Genomic DNA, 19,061 nt, shown 5'->3' with positions numbered 1-19,061 from the left:
ACAAGAACAAGGCGAGGTTTTAAAATCTATTTTTAAACATCGCAACTGTCACCCACGTTAAGGGTTCGTTAATTTTTTTATTTTCAAATTCCGCGACCACCACAAATTGTACGAATAACCACAAAGCCCCCCACGGTGTTTGCCCCTTCGCGACGTTTCGCTCCCCGTGCCAGTGGCAGGAGCTCAACTGCGGGGTGGCGTCCACCCACGAGAGAGGAAAACCGATCTGATTAAAGACCTTTTCAACATCTAATCCACACACCACACCCCAAAACACACAGAGAGACGACCCTGACAGTGGCGCCCTCTCACCCAGGTGGAGGCTCTTCTGAGCCGCGGCGGACGAGCGCTGCTGGGCCATGGCCGGTGGCGTCGTGCGGGAGAAGCCAAATTTAACGAAGACCTCCTCCTAAACAACAACAGCAACAATGTCTCTCTCTGTCGTCGTCTCTTCCCAGCGCCACCGCCACCGACTCGTGCCTCGCGGAAGACGTCCGCGCTGAGACGTTGCCGGGGTGGGTGGGTGGGGGGGGACCCGAGCAGCCGAGTCGGGGCTGGTGGTGGCGGTGGGAGGAGGAATGCGGACGGGTCGCGGGTGGGAGGCAGTGGAGGAGGGTGGGAGATGGAGAGGGGTGGTGGTGGTGGGAGATGGAGAGGGGAGGTGGTGGTGGTGGGAGATGGAGAGGGGTGGTGGTGGTGGTGGGAGATGGAGAGGGATGTGGTGGTGATGGGAGGTGGAGAGGGGTGGTGGTGGTGGGAGGTGGAGAGGGAGGTGGTGGTGGTGGGAGATGGAGAGGGGTGGTGGTGGTGGGAGGTGGACAGGGAGGTGGTGGTGGGAGATGGAGAGGGATGTGGTGGTGATGGGAGGTGGAGAGGGGTGGTGGTGGTGGGAGGTGGAGAGGGAGGTGGTGGTGGTGGGAGATGGAGAGGGGTGGTGGTGGTGGGAGGTGGAGAGGGAGGTGGTGGTGGTGGGAGATAGAGAGGGATGTGGTGGTGATGGGAGGTGGAGAGGGGTGGTGGTGGTGGGAGGTGGAGAGGGAGGTGGTGGTGGTGAGAGATGGAGAGGGGAGGTGGTGGTGGTGGTGGAAGATGGAGAGGGGAGGTGGTGGTGGGAGATGGAGAGGGATGTGGTGGTGATGGGAGGTGGAGAGGGGTGGTGGTGGCGGGAGGTGGAGAGGGAGGTGGTGGTGGTGGGAGATGGAGAGGGGAGGTGGTGGTGGTGGTGAGAGATGGAGAGGTGGTGGTGGTGAGAGATGGAGAGGGGAGGTGGTGGTGGTGGGAGATGGAGAGGGGTGGTGGTGGTGGGAGGTGGAGAGGGAGGTGGTGGTGGTGGGAGATGGAGAGGGGAGGTGGTGGTGGTGGGAGATGGAGAGGGGTGGTGGTGGGAGGTGGAGAGGGGTGGTGGTGGTGGTGGGAGATGGAGAGGTGGTGGGAGATGGAGAGGGGTGGTGGTGGTGGATGTGATGGAGGGGAGGAGGTGGTGGTGGGAGATGGGAGGTGGTGGTGGTGGGAGATGGAGAGGGGAGGTGGTGGTGGGAGATGGAGAGGAGGTGGTGGTGGTGGGAGATGGAGAGGAGGTGGTGGTGGTGGGAGATGGAGAGGGGAGGTGGTGGTGGGAGATGGAGAGGAGGTGGTGGTGGTGGGAGATGGAGAGGGGAGGTGGTGGTGGGAGATGGAGAGGAGGTGGTGGTGGTGGAAGATGGAGAGGGGAGGTGGTGGTGGGAGATGGAGAGGGGAGGTGGTGGTGGGAGATGGGAGGAGGTGGTGGTGGTGGGAGATGGAGAGGGGAGGTGGTGGTGGTGGGAGATGGAGAGAGGAGGAGGTGGTGGTGGTGGGAGATGGAAAGTGGTGGAGGTGGTGGAAGATGGAAAGGGGTGGTGGTGGTGGTGGATGTGATGGAGAGGGGAGGAGGTTGTGGTGGGAGATGGGAGGTGGTGGTGGTGGGAGATGAAGAGGGGTGGTGGTGGTGGTGGGAGATGGAGAGGGGAGGTGGTGGTGGTGGTGGGAGATGGAGAGGTGGTGGGAGATGGAGAGGGGAGGTGGTGGTGGTGGGAGATGGAGAGGTGGTGGTGGTGGGAGATGGAGAGGGGAGGTGGTGGTGGTGGGAGATGGAGAGAGGAGGAGGTGGTGGTGGTGGGAGATGGAAAGTGGTGGAGGTGGTGGAAGATGGAAAGGGGTGGTGGTGGTGGTGGATGTGATGGAGAGGGGAGGAGGTTGTGGTGGGAGATGGGAGGTGGTGGTGGCGGGAGATGGAGAGGGGAGGTGGTGGTGGTGGTGGGAGATGGAGAGGTGGTGGTGGTGGGAGATGGAGAGGGGAGGTGGTGGTGGTGGGAGATGGAGAGAGGAGGAGGTGGTGGTGGTGGGAGATGGAAAGTGGTGGAGGTGGTGGAAGATGGAAAGGGGTGGTGGTGGTGGTGGATGTGATGGAGAGGGGAGGAGGTTGTGGTGGGAGATGGGAGGTGGTGGTGGCGGGAGATGGAGAGGGGAGGTGGTGGTGGTGGTGGGAGGTGGAGAGGGGAGGTGGTGGTGGTGGTGGAAGATGGAGAGGGGAGGTGGTGGTGGTGGGAGATGGAGAGGTGGTGGTGGTGGGAGATGGAGAGGGGAGGTGGTGGTGGTGGTGGGAGATGGAGAGGTGGTGGTGGTGGGAGATGGAGAGGGGAGGTGGTGGTGGTGGTGGGAGGTGGAGAGGGGAGGTGGTGGTGGTGGTGGAAGATGGAGAGGGGAGGTGGTGGTGGAAGATGGAGAGGGGAGGTGGTGGTGGTGGTGGGAGATGGAGAGGGGAGGTGGTGGTGGTGGTGGGAGGTGGAGAGGGGAGGTGGTGGTGGTGGTGGGAGGTGGAGAGGGGAGGTGGTGGTGGAAGATGGAGAGGGGAGGAGGTGGTGGTGGTGGAAGATGGAGAGGGGAGGTGGTGGTGGGAGATGTGATGGATGATGGGTGACGAGAGAGAGGTGGGGATGGAGATTGCGATGTTGTTGGGGGGGAGCCCAGCGGGGAGTGTCGCTTGGCGTCTTGCGTCTCGAGGCGACTGGATGGGTGTGGGTGGGTGGGGGGTGGGTGGTGGGTGTGGTGTGGGGGGGTGGGTGGTGTGTGGTGGGTGGGGGGGTGGTGGTGTCGGTGGGTGGGGGTGTGGGGTTGGTGGGGGGGTGGTGGGGGGAGTGGGGGTGTGGGTGGTGGGTGGTGGGTGGGTTTGGGGTGTGGGGGGTGGGGGTGGTGGGTGGGAGTGGAGCCGCTGGGACCCCAAAAAAAAATCCTACAAATATTACGGAACGGAAAAAAACAACCGGTGTGGATTTCTTCTTCTTACTACTACTAATTATTATTATGTTTCTACAGTCGACGTGGGTGGGGGGCTCGTTTACGGGCAGGTCCTGGGCGTAAATTAGTTCATGGGCTTGCTCATACTGGACATTTGCGAAGAAGAGCTTTACCGCTCATCGGATTCATCCAGTCTCAATAAAGATTCAGAATGTGAAGCATCGGCACGAGCAGAAACGGGGCTGGAGGGGGATGAGCGCAGCTCAACGCCAGTGCCGCCACCGCGTTGGGACACGACTCGTTCGGTTCAGATGATGCCCATCGAGGCCAGGCACCAACCAGCTTCGATCTTACACGGAAACATTGGGTAGCGTTTAACCAGATCCGCAGAAAACCCACGAAAGACGCAGGATACCTAAAGCGTAAGTGGGAAATGAAGACTCGCTCCCACCCCTCTCTCTCTCTTCCTGCGCGCCACATACCAAATCATAGACCACATTATTTTTTATTTCGTGTGGGATGAAACGAAATACTGTATCCCGAAGATAACCAAGGCACACGATGGAGGCAGGGGTCAGTTCCTGCGGTAACGGAGCCGCATTGCGGCTCTTTAAGGACTGCTCCGTGACCTTATTCACGCGCATTGCGGCTCTTTAAATATTTATGTTTTTTTGTTGTTTGCTGATTCAAATTTTTTTTATCTTATTTTTATTTTTGTTGTCGACCCCCTGCGATAGACAGACATGTCCCCCGCACAAATCTGTCTCTCCACTTCACAAAAAAATACAATATATTTCACGATACGAATATTGACTTCGACTGGAGCAATCCGATGAGCTATGGAGCTCTTTGTCACGTGTCCAGTAGGGGCGGCCCAATGGCCTTCTGTGAGTGGATAACTCCATCAGCACTGATTGAGTACAAGCAAACTCTGGACGTGCATTGACACGCAGTGTCTCATCAGCAGGGTCAGGCTTGCTAGAATCAATGCTGGTGAACTTTCAAATGTTAAAGTCTTTTTAAAATATGGGTTTAACTCCACACAGATTGCGTTCTGGCCACACGATCACGACATAGCAGTGGGAGTCTTGTCGTAAATCATATTCCATCTCTACGCGATCAACCAACCCTACTTACAATTTGTTTACCTATGATACAGTACCGTTACCGTATTACGAACGTGCGCCCCTAGAGGTAGTCTATATATGTCGATTTAAAATGTCAATGAGCAAAGTAACAGCCAATATTAGAAGGTATCAGCTTCCAATTCGCTAAGCTAGACTAAGGTACCTTTACAATTATTGGGGTTATTGTTAATTCTTGATGCGGAACGTGTCAGTTTTAAATGCAACATTGTTGAGGCCAACAATTTTGTTGGCTCATCCAAAAATAGCTCAGCTGCAGAAATACACTTTTCAAGTTCTTTGTAATCTAAAATCAAGTAAAACGCAACGTCTAAGCAGGACGATAGTGCAGACCGGCACTCCATACATTTAAAACGACACGTAAACACGTGATGAGTGTTATGATCATGACGATGGCAATAAATTGACTACGAATTATTCGTTGATCGTCCTCACACGAGAAGACAGCACAGGAGTAAGGTCACGAGTTCAAATCTGCACCCTAGGGCAGCCAAAAAAATGAGTACCACGTTGCGGATAAGTAAAATGGTTGTCCTATTCAAATACTCGCCCCCGCCATAGGAACGTGGAATGTCTACCACTGTCTTAGGGCTGTATACAGGAGGTGAGTGCAGCCTCAATGCTCTCGTGAGCAGGAAATCACGGACCTATCCATGTTGTTGTTTTCATGTGTTGGCAATTGGAGCCACACACAAACACATCTTACTGGTAGGAACCTCCTGGTTACACCAGACCACAGGGGATTATTGTGTCCGTTCGTCGTGCAGGGAGGGGCTGGGTGGGGAGAGGAGGGTGGGGAGGGGCTGGGAGGGGAGGGGCTGGGTGGGGGGTGGGAGGGGTGGGGCTGGGTGGGGAGGAGCTGGTCACCCCGTGATTATTGTGTCCGTCGTGCAGGGAGGGGCTGGGTGGGGAGGGAGGGGCTGGATGGGAAGGGGAGGGTGGGGAGGGGCTGGGAGGGGAGGGGCTGGGTGGGGGGTGGGAGGGGTGGGGCTGGGTGGGGAGGGGCTGGTCACCCCGTGATTATTGTGTCCGTCGTGCAGGGAGGGGCTGGGTGGGGAGGGAGGGGCTGAGTGGGGAGGGGCTGGGTGGGGAGGGTGGGGCTAGGTGGGGAGGGGAGAGGCTGGGTGGGGAGGGTGGGGAGGGGCTAGGTGGGGAGGGGCTGGGTGGGGAGGGGCTGGGTGGGGAGGGTGGGGAGGGGCTGGGTGGGGAGGGTGGGGAGGGGCTTGGTGGGGAGGGTAGGGTGGGGAGGGTGGGGAGGGGAGGGGCTGGGTGGGGAAGGTGGAGAGGGGCTGGGTGGCGAGGGTGGGGCTGGGTGGGGGGTGGGAGGGATGGGGCTGGGTGGGGAGGGGCTGGTCACCCCGTGGTGTGTGATGCCGCCGCCACGAAGCCGTTCGGCAGGCGCCCCATCCCCGACCTCGCCACCACCAAACAACGGAGCCAACCCCTCGTCCCCCTCACCTCACCTCACATGAACACACCCGCACGCATTTCCCCCCCCCCATAGAGCTCCGAGAGGAGGTCACCTGGCCGACCGGTTTTTATCCGAGAAGCCCTTACCGGGATTAAACTTTCACGGTTTCCGGCGACCAGGGAATTGGACGACCTCCCCCAACGCTACTTTGCACCGCGGCGCTGCGACCGGCCTTAAGATTGCAAGGTCGCAGCGAGGGGCCACTCGGCCACCGCGGGTGAAACGCATCCCACACACCCCACACACGCAAGTATCGACGGGGCAGGCAGAGGGAATAAGCATTGTGATGGAGGAGCATCATTAGAAAACACGCAGCGCATCTGAATTGCATAATCAGGCACCCCCGCACAGGGAGCGGAGGGACGGCATAATTACGCTCGGGCACGCAGGCACCATTGTTAGGGGAGTTAAAGGATAAGGCTGTTAGTATGAGTAATCGGGAGAGCGGGGTCACGCGGGGAGCCGTGCACAAATTCCCACGGCGCACCTTTGTGACGGCCGCCGCCGCATAAACTGCGATAATGGGGGGGGGCTGCATGAGAAAGGGATTGATTGGAATTTGCGCCGCGCAGGTTGAGCATTAATTAGCATATCAAAGGCGGATTGATTGGAATTTGCGCCGCGCAGGTTGAGCATTAAGTAGCATATCAAAAGCGCCCGGAACCGCGGTGCGCGTGCCAGAGGGTCGCGAGCCTATTGTCCAGAGCCGCATTCCCTTTGAGGTAGGGAGGATAAATAGTGGGCGCAAAGGGGAAATCGGGCTCTCCCTTACTCCAGCGCCAGGCGACCAGACGCAGCTCCAACCAGCGACCCGGACGTCCGTGCGACGCGCCGAGGTACGCTGTTAGCACAAGGATCAGCGGACCGCCGTGGACACTTAACGGTGAGTAAGGAGGTAAAAGTAGGATCATAGCCAATAAATAGAGAATAGATTCAGAGGTATCAGCGTAGGCCAGCCTCGTCGACTCACTGATTTAACATCTAGTTCCAGGTAGCGGATAATAAATCATTAATAGCTGATCGTGGCCTCGTGTGATCTCGTGTTATAAGTGTGAACGCGTGTGGTACTGTGTATGCGTAAGCTCGCGGCGTGCGTAATCGGCGTACCCCAGGTGCGCAATCATAACGTGAGCGGCGAGCGCGACGCAGAGCGGCGCAAGAGTGGGTATCGCGTGTGGAGCTGTATGTGTGTGTGCGCGCACGTTCACGACGTGTATAATACAGGTGCGCGATCCTAACGTGAGTGGTCAGGGTTGAGTGAGTGCCGCGCAGAGCTGTGTGTGGGTGTGCGCGTACGTAATTAACCATGCCTACTACGCGGACCCGCGGGGGAGGGGAATCCTCGAGCGACGGCTCTCACCCCATGGGTGAAGAACCCAGCAGCGGTTCGCCTAGCAGCGAGGGGGCGAGTAATGAGGTTAACCCGGCCGTTAGGGGTACCGAGGGAGGGATCTCGGGGGCTAGCGACCCTCACATATTGGTGTCAGAAACGGGACGATCCCCCGCACCCCCAAGGGAAAGAGGCCCCCCAACCCAGATTAAAATCAAATGCACATTTACGGGCAAAGGAATTCCATCATGGAAATCGTTTGCCCACAGCATCAGAGGGGCTAAAAAAGTTAATGGGTGGTCAGATGAGGAGGCGTTGCAGCAGTTAGAGTTACATTTAGATGGGCGGGCAGCTGACTTTGTGGAAGCTTTGCCCGCAAGCGCACAAAATCAGTGGGAAAAATTCATGTGCGAACTCGAACGGCGCTTCGGCGCCTATGACGAGGAGGATGCGCAGGCGGCCTTAGAGGCACGCCGTCGCCAACCCGGCGAGGATCTGCGAGATTACGCCGAGGATGTACGCATGTTGACCCAGCTCGCGTACCCAGAGTACGAGGCCAAAATAATTGAGGGCCTCGCCGCCGGTAAAATCCAACGATATTTGGCACGCACCCCGTGGTGGCAGCCAAATGTAGACGGTGCACGCCTCTCCTTTAACACCCTCGTCGAGCGCGCGCGAAAATGCGAGAAACTCTCAGGTGAGCGCGCGCAGCCTCGAGGGAGGGGACGAGAGTGCGCCGTGGCGAGCCTACTCTCCGACGAGGAGGAAGAGATCGCCATCGCAGTAAGGGGACGGGCAAGGGAGCCCCAGAGACCCAGCGAGACCACCCCAGGGTGGGTAGCCGGGTTACAGGCTGGCATAGGAGATATACGCGAGGAAACGAATAAAAATATGACCAAACTGCAATCCTCCGTTGAGACCATCCGATCAGAGATGGGGGAACTAGACTCCACGGTAGGAGGGCTAACTGGAAGGATAGCCCGACTAGAAGCAGAGTATGAGCAGCAGCGCACTGGGGGAGGAGGGAGTGGGAAGAGAGCCCACTACGGAGCCGCCACCCCTCCCCGGGCGTGTTATGTGTCCGATCGGCGAGGGCATCTCAGGAGAGACTGTCCTCAGGTCGCCCGAGCTAGACAAGAGCTAAGGTCAAACACTAAGGCCCCCCTAGAGAGGGGACCACCGGGGGGTGAAATCGACGTAGCCCCAACACAAACAAGCTGTAGTGATAATGGCGAGCGAGTGATCTCCACACAGGTTCCAGCAACAACGCCCACGGAAACGATGACTCCTGGCGACTGGCTACGGGAGCTGGTGGCGGGGATCACGGGGGCCACGTCGCTGGTGGAAGGGGAGGTAAACAGAGTGCGTACCCGAATTCTGCTGGACACGGGGGCGGTGGCCTCGCTCGTGAGTGCAGCGCACTGCAGCGCGATCGGGGTCGACGTGCGTCACCTGCAGGCCCCGGACCGCGCGCTGCACACGGCGAGCGGAGCCAGAATGGGGTTGCTGGGGAGAGCCACCCTAGAGGTCCGCATAGGCAGCCAGGTGTGCACCCAGGAGTTCTACGTGTCGAGTGCGTTGTGTCACGAGTGTATCGCAGGTATCGACCTCTTAGAACGGCTGGGACTCAACGTGCAACCCCGCCAGCGATGCGCCACCATGGAGAGCAACGGCGAGCGGATACCGTTCCTGGGACGAGAACCGACGCGCCCCCACTTCGCACCTGTGGCCGCTATCCTGGCGACGGCAGTCACCATCGGCCCGCTCACCGAGATGCTGGTGCCGGTGGCAACATCTCCCACCGACCCCGCGCTCCGACCATCAGGGGAGGTAATGCTGACTCCTCACCTGGAGTTGGCAAAACGGTATGGGGTCGTGGGTTCCGCCACGTTGGTAAACGCAGATGGGGACCAATTGTTTATGCGGATGTTTAACCCCCACAGTACCCCAGCGATACTGCGACGGCGCACCCCGATAGCCACCGTACACCCCCTGCACGCACGCCACTCTAACGACTCGGTGTTCGCACTCTGGGCTGAGGACCCCGGTCGTCCTGAGGGTGACCAGGACCTGGCCTGGCGAGTCGGCCCGACTCCCCGAGCCGAGGCCATTCCCCTGCTCGACGCGTTACATGTACCATGGGTGGATTTACCTAAGGGAGAGGCCGATCGGCTGCGCGAGTTACTGCGGGAGTATGCCGACGTATTCAGTGAACACGACTCGGACGTGGGTCGGACCGATCTTGTTAAGCACCAAATTGACACCGGTGCAGCCCGACCCATCAAACTCCCTGCGTACCGAGTGGGCGCACCCGAACGCGCCCAAATCAAAGAGGCAGTTGGGGACATGCTTCGCGATAACATAATTCAGCCCTCGGCGAGCCCCTGGTCAGCCCCAGTGGTACTAGTAACGAAAAAGGATGGGTCAACCCGGTTCTGCGTCGATTACCGTAAACTAAATGCAGTCACGCTCGGCGATGCCTTCCCCATACCCCGCATCGACGACACCTTCGACAGCCTCGCCGGAGCGCGATATTTTTCCACCCTCGATCTCGCGTCCGGGTACTGGCAGGTGGAGATGGCGGAGGAGGATCGGCTGAAAACCGCATTCACCACCCCGATGGGGCTATTCGAGTTTCGCGTACTCCCGTTCGGACTCACCAATGCGCCCGCGACGTTCCAGCGGCTGATGGAGTTGGTGATGCGGGGCTTGCAATGGGAACAGTGCCTGATTTACTTGGACGATGTGATAGTGTTCAGTAGATCTTTGTCTGAGCATTGGTCCAGGCTTCGAGAGGTGTTCCAGCGACTGCGAGCGGCTCATCTCAAGCTCAAGCCACGTAAGTGTTACATCGCACAACGCGAGGTGGGGTACCTTGGGCATCGCGTCAGCGAGGCAGGCGTGCACACCGATCCGGAGAAGGTACGCGCCGTAGTGGAGTGGCCACGGCCAAGGAATCTGACGGAGATCAGATCATTTTTGGGGCTCGCCACCTATTATCGTCGATTTGTAAAGGGATTCAGCGAGATTGCACGCCCTCTCACCCAACTCACCTCCCCTAAGCACCCCTATCAGTGGACGGGGGCCTGCCAGATGGCCTTCACCACTCTCAAAGATCACCTCACCCACGTCCCCACCCTCGCTTTCCCCGATTTTACCACCAATTTTATTTTGGACACCGACGCCTGCAGCAGCGGGTTGGGCGCGGTGTTGTCACAGGTACAGGATGGGACGGAACGAGTCATCGCGTACGCCAGCCGGACCTTGAGTGGGGCCGAGCTGAACTATTGCGTGACCCGCCAAGAGTTGTACGCCGTGATTTTCGCATGCAAACAGTTCCGGCCGTATTTGTACGGCAGGAGATGTCGCGTACGCACTGACCATTATGCTCTGCAGTTCCTTCTTACATTCAAGGAGCCGCGGGGGCAGATGGCCTGGTGGTTGGCGCAGTTGCAGGAATACAACCTGCAAATCGAGTATCGGGCTGGCCGGACGCATGCAAACGCGGACGCCTTGTCAAGGCGACCCACGGTGTACGCCGAGACAAGGGCGGAGGAGGCCTGCCCGTGTTTCACGGGGGGACGCTGCCGGCAGGCAACGGACCCCCGAACGGCCGCGGCCACTGACCCCCCCCCAGCGAGAGAGAGTGCAGTGTGCGCCACAGAGACCCTCACAGGTGGCACCGAGGATCCCGTCGACCGCCCGGCAAGCGCGGGACCCGCGGCTCGGGACCTGATCGGACGGATCCAGGAGGACGTTGGCTGCGCCTTCCCGGGTCTGAACGACGAGCAGCTGAGACAGACCCAGCAGCGAGATCCCGATCTGGCGGCAGTGGAGGCGGCACTGCGGGAGGAAAAGAGCGCCCTACCAGGACCCTGGAGCGGTTTGTATGCCCGGTTGTGTGTGCAGAACGGAGTGGTACGGGAGTTAACCGAGGCCGGCCAGCCGGGGTGCATCTGTGTTCCTGCCCAGGTGCGACCCCAGCTGCTACGGCTGGTGCATGACCACCCACTCGGGGGCCACGATGGGGAACGACGCACTCGAGAGACCCTGCGTCGCCAGTATCTCTGGCCCAAATTGGCACAAGACGTGGCGGCCTGGGTACAGGGCTGCCGCGCCTGTCGGCAGTGCGGGCCGAAACCAGCACGATACCAGGTACCCCTAAGGCCGTTCCGCGTCAGCCGCACAAATCAGCTGGTCGGGATCGACCTACAGGGGCCATTCCCGCGATCCCATCGAGGCAACCGGTATATCCTGGTCGCAGTAGAGTATTTCACCCGCTACCCCGTGGCAGTGGCCATCCCTGATAAAACGGCCTTGGTGGTGGCCCGGGCATTTGTGGAACATTACGTACTGAAGCACGGGATCCGAGAACGAGTCCTCACCGACCAGGGTAGCGAGTTCGAGGCCGAGCTGTTCCAGGCACTGTGCCGAGAATTCGGAATCCAGAAGGACCGAACCACAGCGTACCACCCCCAAGCGAACGGTATGGTAGAACGCATGAATCAGACCCTAGCGGGGAAACTCAAACGTATGGCGGCCGCAAATCAACGGGATTGGGACGAACACCTCCCCTACGCCCTTTTCGCCTACGCCACCACCGTACACACGTCGACAGGACAAACCCCGTTTTTAATGATGTTCGGCCGTGAGTCTCGTTTACCCGCAGATCTGCTATTCGGCGTCCCTTCCCCCCAGCCGGAGGAGGGAAGCCGCCCCGTGGAACACCTGTTGGAGACCCTGCGAGAAGCCCGAGGCCGAGCATACCCGCAAGGGGAAGCCGCGCATCGGCGGCAGGAACAGGGCACCCGACCCCGCATGGAACCCCCCTTATTCCTGACAGGCGCTAAGGTGTGGCTACACACCCCTCGTGTCGGGGCGGGGCAGGTGGGGAAACTGACGACCTACTGGCGGGGACCCTGGACCGTGGTGCGACAGATCTCCCCCTGGACGGTACTAATTTATGGCGGGGAGACGGATCGAGAGACGGTGGTCAACGTCCGCCGCTTAAAACCGTGGAAAGCGGCCCCGGCGAGAGAGAACCCTGTCACCCGAAGGCCCCGAAATCCCAGAGTACCCGCACCCCTCGTGTTGGGGGGCCTCGCACCCTACATGGGCCTCGCCGGGCCCCCGAGACGCCCCGATCCAGTCAGGAGACGACGCGGACGACGGCCCCTAAACCCTTCCGCTGCTGAGTTTGTGCCCCAGCCCACAGGTGCCGGAGGACGGGGAGAGCCGCTGGAGTGGAGGAGGAGGCCGCCGCAGGAGCTACAGAGGACGGAGACACCCGCCCCAAGACCAGCCACCAGGTCCGGACGGATCCCCCGGACCCCGCAACGTTTCCTCGTGGGCGCGGCCCAAGCGAGGTGCTCCAGTCAACCCGGGACGGGGACTGGCACCTCGGAGGGCTATGTGATGCCGCCGCCACGAAGCCGTTCGGCAGGCGCCCCATCCCCGACCTCGCCACCACCAAGCAACGGAGCCAACCCCTCGTCCCCCTCACCTCACCTCACATGAACACACCCGCACGCATTTCCCCCCCCCATAGAGCTCCGAGAGGAGGTCACCTGGCCGACCGGTTTTTATCCGAGAAGCCCTTACCGGGATTAAACTTTCACGGTTTCCGGCGACCAGGGAATTGGACGACCTTCCCCGACGCTACTTTGCACCGCGGCGCTGCGACCGGCCTTAAGATTGCAAGGTCGCAGCGAGGGGCCACTCGGCCACCGCGGGTGAAACGCATCCCACACACCCCACACACGCAAGTATTGACGGGGCAGGCAGAGGGAATAAGCATTGTGATGGAGGAGCATCATTAGAAAACACGCAGCGCATCTGAATTGCATAATCAGGCACCCCCGCACAGGGAGCGGAGGGACGGCATAATTACGCTCGGGCACGCAGGCACCATTGTTAGGGGAGTTAAAGGATAAGGCTGTTAGTATGAGTAATCGGGAGAGCGGGGTCACGCGGGGAGCCGTGCACAAATTCCCACGGCGCACCTTTGTGACGGCCGCCGCCGCATAAACTGCGATAATGGGGGGGGCTGCGTGAGAAAGGGATTGATTGGAATTTGCGCCGCGCAGGTTGAGCATTAATTAGCATATCAAAAGCGGATTGATTGGAATTTGCGCCGTGCAGGTTGAGCATTAAGTAGCATATCAAAAGCGCCCGGAACCGCGGTGCGCGTGCCAGAGGGTCGCGAGCCTATTGTCCAGAGCCGCATTCCCTTTGAGGTAGGGAGGATAAATAGTGGGCGCAAAGGGGAAATCGGGCTCTCCCTTACTCCAGCGCCAGGCGACCAGACGCAGCTCCAACCAGCGACCCGGACGTCCGTGCGACGCGCCGAGGTACGCTGTTAGCACAAGGATCAGCGGACCGCCGTGGACACTTAACGGTGAGTAAGGAGGTAAAAGTAGGATCATAGCCGATAAATAGAGAATAGATTCAGAGGTATCAGCGTAGGCCAGCCTCGTCGACTCACTGATTTAACATCTAGTTCCAGGTAGCGGATAATAAATCATTAATAGCTGATCGTGGCCTCGTGTGATCTCGTGTTATAAGTGTAAACGCGTGTGGTACTGTGTATGCGTAAGCTCGCGGCGTGCGTAATCGGTGTACCCCAGGTGCGCGATCATAACGTGAGCGGCGAGCGCGGCGCAGAGCGGCGCAAGAGTGGGTATCACGTGTGGAGCTGTATGTGTGTGTGCGCGCACGTTCACGACGTGTATAATACAGGTGCACGATCCTAACGTGAGTGGTCAGGGTTGAGTGAGTGCCGCGCAGAGCTGTGTGTGGGTGTGCGCGTACGTAATTAACCATGCCTACTACGCGGACCCGCGGGGGAGGGAAATCCTCGAGCGACGGCTCTCACCCCATGGGTGAAGAACCCAGCAGCGGTTCGCCTAGCAGCGAGGGGGCGAGTAATGAGGTTAACCCGGCCGTTAGGGGTACCGAGGGAGGGATCTCGGGGGCTAGCGACCCTCACAGGTGCCCTTATAAAACTCAACGTTTAACCTACTCACGCCGGCTTGTGCCCGCCCTCACAGTCGGGAATATTTGCGGAATACACCACGCCGCCCTTGACCCTGGCAATTGACCGAGCAACCCAACGTTCCTACCAGCTCCCTCCGCAGGAATGTGTTAAGCCACAAACACCTGGCAGGCGAGTGCAAGCGGAGAGACGTCAAGTGGGAAAGCACGTGGCTGCCGTTTGCACGTTACGCTCGGAGAGACTGATGCGACGTACGATTTGGTGAGGTTCATCAGCACAACTCTGCGCTGCCAATTCCAAAGCACTGTAAATGCGACTTTTGCAGCGCTTTAACCTATTATTTTTAGCGAGCCAACCCCCAATATAATATGCATGCAACGCACACAAAAACTATGACCCATATCCTAAAGAGAAGAGGGTCCTTGGGCTAAGCATGTGGCAGTTCACCAGCATGAATTCAAAGTTAAGCCTCACTCTGCTAATGAGACCCTGTGTGTCAAAACCGGTCCAGAGTGTGCTTCTTTCGCACCGTACGTTGACAACGCACTCCCCAGAAAGGCCGTGGGGCCGACGACTTTGTTTACAGAAATACTTGTACGGTATTGTTTTGTATATAGATTAAGCTATATGAAGGAGATATTGTCTGTTTATCTGTGTGTGTATATATAACTAGCCTTTCGCCCGTCCAAGGACGGCTGTATTGCAGTAAATCTGAAACTGCAAGCAAAAAGCAGACCGCGACGTGATATTCATTGCATCAATTCGTGTGCATTTTGTAAGGGCGCGGTGACACAGACGTATTTCATTTTAAGGTGATAATCCCTTGTTCTTTCTTGACGTTCTTTTTACTTTGATGTCTCAACAGCGTGACGGAGATCACGTGACGTGAGGGTTCTGCCTTTGTAGTGAGGGTTGTGAGTTAACGCCGAGGAGGGAGGAGGAGGCCCCCCCATGTGGAGGTGACGTCAGCCACTAATTATTATGAATGGAGGGGGGGGGGTCCATATGGAGGACATCACCTTATAATGATTATTAATGAGGGGGGCTGGTCGATGTGGAGTGACGTCACGAGCGTTAAGGACAGACATTCCTGGGTGATTATAGTAGGTTTTATAGTAGGTATATTGGAAGTTTGTTGCGTGTCACACTGACATTACCACACTGTTGGTGGAGCACACAGAAACAATGCCCCTGTGAGACACCCACAGAGGGATCTGTTTAATCAGATATAGGTGTCTGACCTCTGTGTGGCGTTTTAACGATGTGCCCTCGTAATCACGAGGTTACGCTCCCTTGTACATTAAACAGTTCCCCCTTCCCATCATCGGTGCTAACACCTTGCAAGGTGGAAATACAGTCCATTAATTCATTAGCATGAAAATACCCACAGTGTTATCTACCTCGCCTGGTTTGCAGGAAGTCGTGTGTTTGATCCCGACACTGGCCTGGCTCCTGTATATTTAGAATTTGCATTTCTCCCCGCGGTCGCGTGGATTTTTTCTCCAGATCCTCCGTTTTTTACCTCCACTTTTAGAAACATGCGTTAATCGTTAAATCACACTTCGATGACCCCTCATGTGTGGCGAGGTCGCACCTGAAAAAGAGGTAAGTGGGCTTTACCCGGTCAATAAAGTCGTTCAGTTGAGTTCACTTCATATGTTTACCCACCAGACCCTGGGTTATTTGTAAAAGCGCCTTTTCATTCATTCACCATGGGTGAGAACGCTTGTAACACCTGTGCCGTTCGTACTAGACAGCACTTGATCTCCCTCGTGCCGTAGGGTGTGTGTGTGTGCACTGTGCGGAATATACTGTTCTGTCATAACACGTGGCCCGGGAGGAAGTTTTCCGCCCATCGTGTTTCACACCTGGTACGGAATTCTACATCGCCTTGACAGAGACACACGTCCCAACACCAAAATGGCAAACCAAATATTAAGCGTCGCCTAATATAACTGGTATTTTACGTACTAATTCAGTAACTATTCACGTGACAATTTTCAAATGTTAATCAGGAAATATATTTTTAATTAACTATTATTATCGGGCCACATTGTGTCAAGCAAGGCCGTAATTATAATAAATATTGGGGAGGGGGGGGGTGACACATCCCCCCCCCCCCAAAATTCAAAGATGCTCAAAATGTCCCCCCCAATATATTGCTATAAAATAGATTCATGCTTATATGATTGTGGTTATGGTTGTACTTTATGAATCCCTAATCTCTGCCATTACATACAATGAAACAATAAAAGGTAAAAAAAAGAAATGTAATACAATACACTATTTGACATTATTGTAAAAAAAAAATCCGTCCCATGTGTTAGTGAATTTTTTTAATGTTTTAGGCAGGAAATGGCAGGAAATGAGTTTTAAAATTTAGATTTTTTTTTCTGGAGGGGCCTATCTGTGCTATGAAGAAGGGTCATTTCCCGAAACGTCGACTATTATATATTTTCCTCCCTTTAAGGCCAGTGTTATTGACGAATGTGTTGAGATTTTGTGTCACAATACGTGTAACATCATGGAAACCAGGACATGTACAGCATATGTGCTTGTGTCTTGACTTATTCCATCGCGATCAAATTCCGATGCGAACGGAAAATCGGTATCAACTGCGTGCTGTTTGGGAGTCCAACCCAGGTTAAATGGTCGCACGAGTGAGATGCGATTAAGCAAATTACATCTCAAAGCGCAGGGTGGCCTGTGCGAGACATCGCAATATTGCCGAGCGTCCTCCGTGCAGTTACGTGGTGAGACCCAACCGGAACCGTGTTTTACATGGATCAGTGCGACCATGGCCTCTGCAGTCAGTCAGTCGGTCACATTTCGGGTAAAGCCCATTGAGCTACGACGCTTTTTTGCAAAGGCGACACGACCAAAGCGGCTAAACGTGTTACAAAATTTCCTTTACATCGTCCGACTCTTCTGGAATGAGGAAACGGAAGACATGGCTGTTTAAAAGTTAAAATGTTCTAAAAAAAATTGAAAACTGAAAACTCAACACGTTCGCCAATAACATTGTGGCCTTGAAAGGAAACATAATAGGTGACTGGCCCTTCGTCATAGCACATTAATAGAATGGACGGAGAGACAGATAATAGTTGGAGGCTGCACTAAACACAATGATAATTACATTTTAAAAATGTTTTCTGATGACCAATGTTTTAATTGGCACATGAATAACTGCAGAGTAACAGACACATTCTTCAATATATAATCAGAGCTATGACTAAAATCATGTGGGTTAGATGCACTGTGTCCAATAATCTGGAGGATCTTGCCTCTCTTGCTGAAAAAACGGACTGCCCTAAAAGCGACTCTACGTGACTTTACCAAGGCGACTCAATTACCTTACAATAACATAATTCAGGACCAGAGCCAGTGCTCGACAATTCAGTCCTCAGATGGGAAGAGATTATTCTTACATAACACAAGCATAGCGATATTCCAACCATTTAAACTACTCCAGGATGATCATCATGGGACTGATTATACCCAACCCAGCATTTTATTCGTTCTGAGATTTGTATGATGATCATAATATCTCACTATATATCTGCTCCCAAGATCACGCAAAAACGCATAACACTCAGCCTTTGTGTATTATGCAACAACCATCAACAGCTCGTGTTTTTTCCGTCCTCCACTAATATTGTGTCATGATGGGGTTTTCTCGTCGTTTTACAGACTTGAATAAACCTGGATTGTACTGTCGTGTTGCTTAGAAGAAAAGCCAACACACGTCACCGTAAATAAAAGTCGGCGAATGTCTCCACTCATCCCGTATGTTTGCTTGGGTGTCTTTAATGAACCGGTGGTCATCATGACTGCGTACCGAACCGCCTCGCCCTTCGCAATACCTATGGTGATTGCATCTAAACGTGCACTCGTGGAATTAAACACATTATTTAATTATGCTCCTGCTGCTGCGTTGGCAAACACAATAAACAATAACGGCAAAACTCAACACATTGGGTGTCAATAAAACTGCTTTAAAAGGGAAACAAATATAAGTAGGCGACGTTTCTCGTGCAATGGACCCTGCCCATAGCACGTCAAATCTTGGAATTGTTCAGCCACCGTGAAGAAGATCTAAAGCACATCCGTGAATTTCGGAAGGCGATCTGTCAATCGACTCGCACCTGAACACGCGCGGGGTCACGGTCTCTGGCGCCGCCGACACCACACGCACACAGGGGGACACACACGAGATCTCCTCGCCACCACCCCTCCACGAAACACTCCACAATATACGGACACACACCACCACCACAACCACCACCAGAAACACTCGTTTGTTACTGTGCCACGCGTAGCCTCACGTGGAGCGACGAACCGTGACTCCAAACGGGGAGACTTTCAACCTCTTCCACTGTCAGAGGCGTTCGCGATGTCCCTCCCCACCCCCGATGCCCTCACTGGCCGCAAAAGGTCGGAGACACGACGCAGTAAAAGGCTGCGCTTTTGCCGGGCGGCTTTGGATGGAGAATGCGGTGGGCGCTGGTTGATGAGAGGTGTGGACCTGCCGCACGGCACTGCGCCTCTTGAATTCGCCTTTGACGTCCCAGCCCGTGGGGAGGAGTGAGGGCGCCCATCCCTGCAGGTGCGCGCGTGCTGACACGGCGCTCTTCACGTGTGCCGCCCAGTGTGGCCATGGACAGTACTTTAATGGGGGATTAACCGAACAACCACAATTGTAGGGGCACAGAACTCGATCATGGCTGTCTTCCCGCTTGACTGCTGCTGTGCTACGCCGCGATTCCGTGCGAAAACTGTTCGCGTTAGAAATGCTGCGGCGATTTGAGATTCAATTTGCATGAATAACGCTAGATACAGTGATACCTCGGTGTACGTCGTTAATTC

The 19,061-nt window shown here is 56.1% G+C and overlaps 1 protein-coding gene across 2 annotated transcripts in view; it reads right to left on the bottom strand.

The window, feature by feature from the left end:
* Positions 1–18,670, bottom strand: part of LOC144718513 (1-phosphatidylinositol 4,5-bisphosphate phosphodiesterase delta-4-like) — a 35,765-nt gene extending 17,095 nt beyond the window's left edge. Inside the window, exon 1 of one of the 2 annotated variants that reach the window (XM_078593921.1) lies at positions 18,521–18,670. Coding sequence is in view for 1 of the 2 variants with exons in the window: in XM_078593920.1 (XP_078450046.1) it covers positions 313–361 (49 nt within the window). In the remaining variant the exon portion in view is untranslated. Of the gene's footprint in view, positions 1–312; positions 518–18,520 lie in introns of those variants that run through there. The other variant, XM_078593920.1, reaches the window with a different exon arrangement.
* Positions 18,671–19,061: the final 391 nt, after the last annotated feature.

This window comes from Lampetra planeri, chromosome 1 (assembly GCF_965212315.1).
Source record: "Lampetra planeri chromosome 1, kcLamPlan1.2.h2, whole genome shotgun sequence".
Classification (NCBI taxonomy): Eukaryota; Metazoa; Chordata; class Hyperoartia; order Petromyzontiformes; family Petromyzontidae; genus Lampetra; species Lampetra planeri.
Note: the sequence above shows the minus strand (reverse complement) of the source record. Positions and strands in the feature narration are given on the sequence as shown.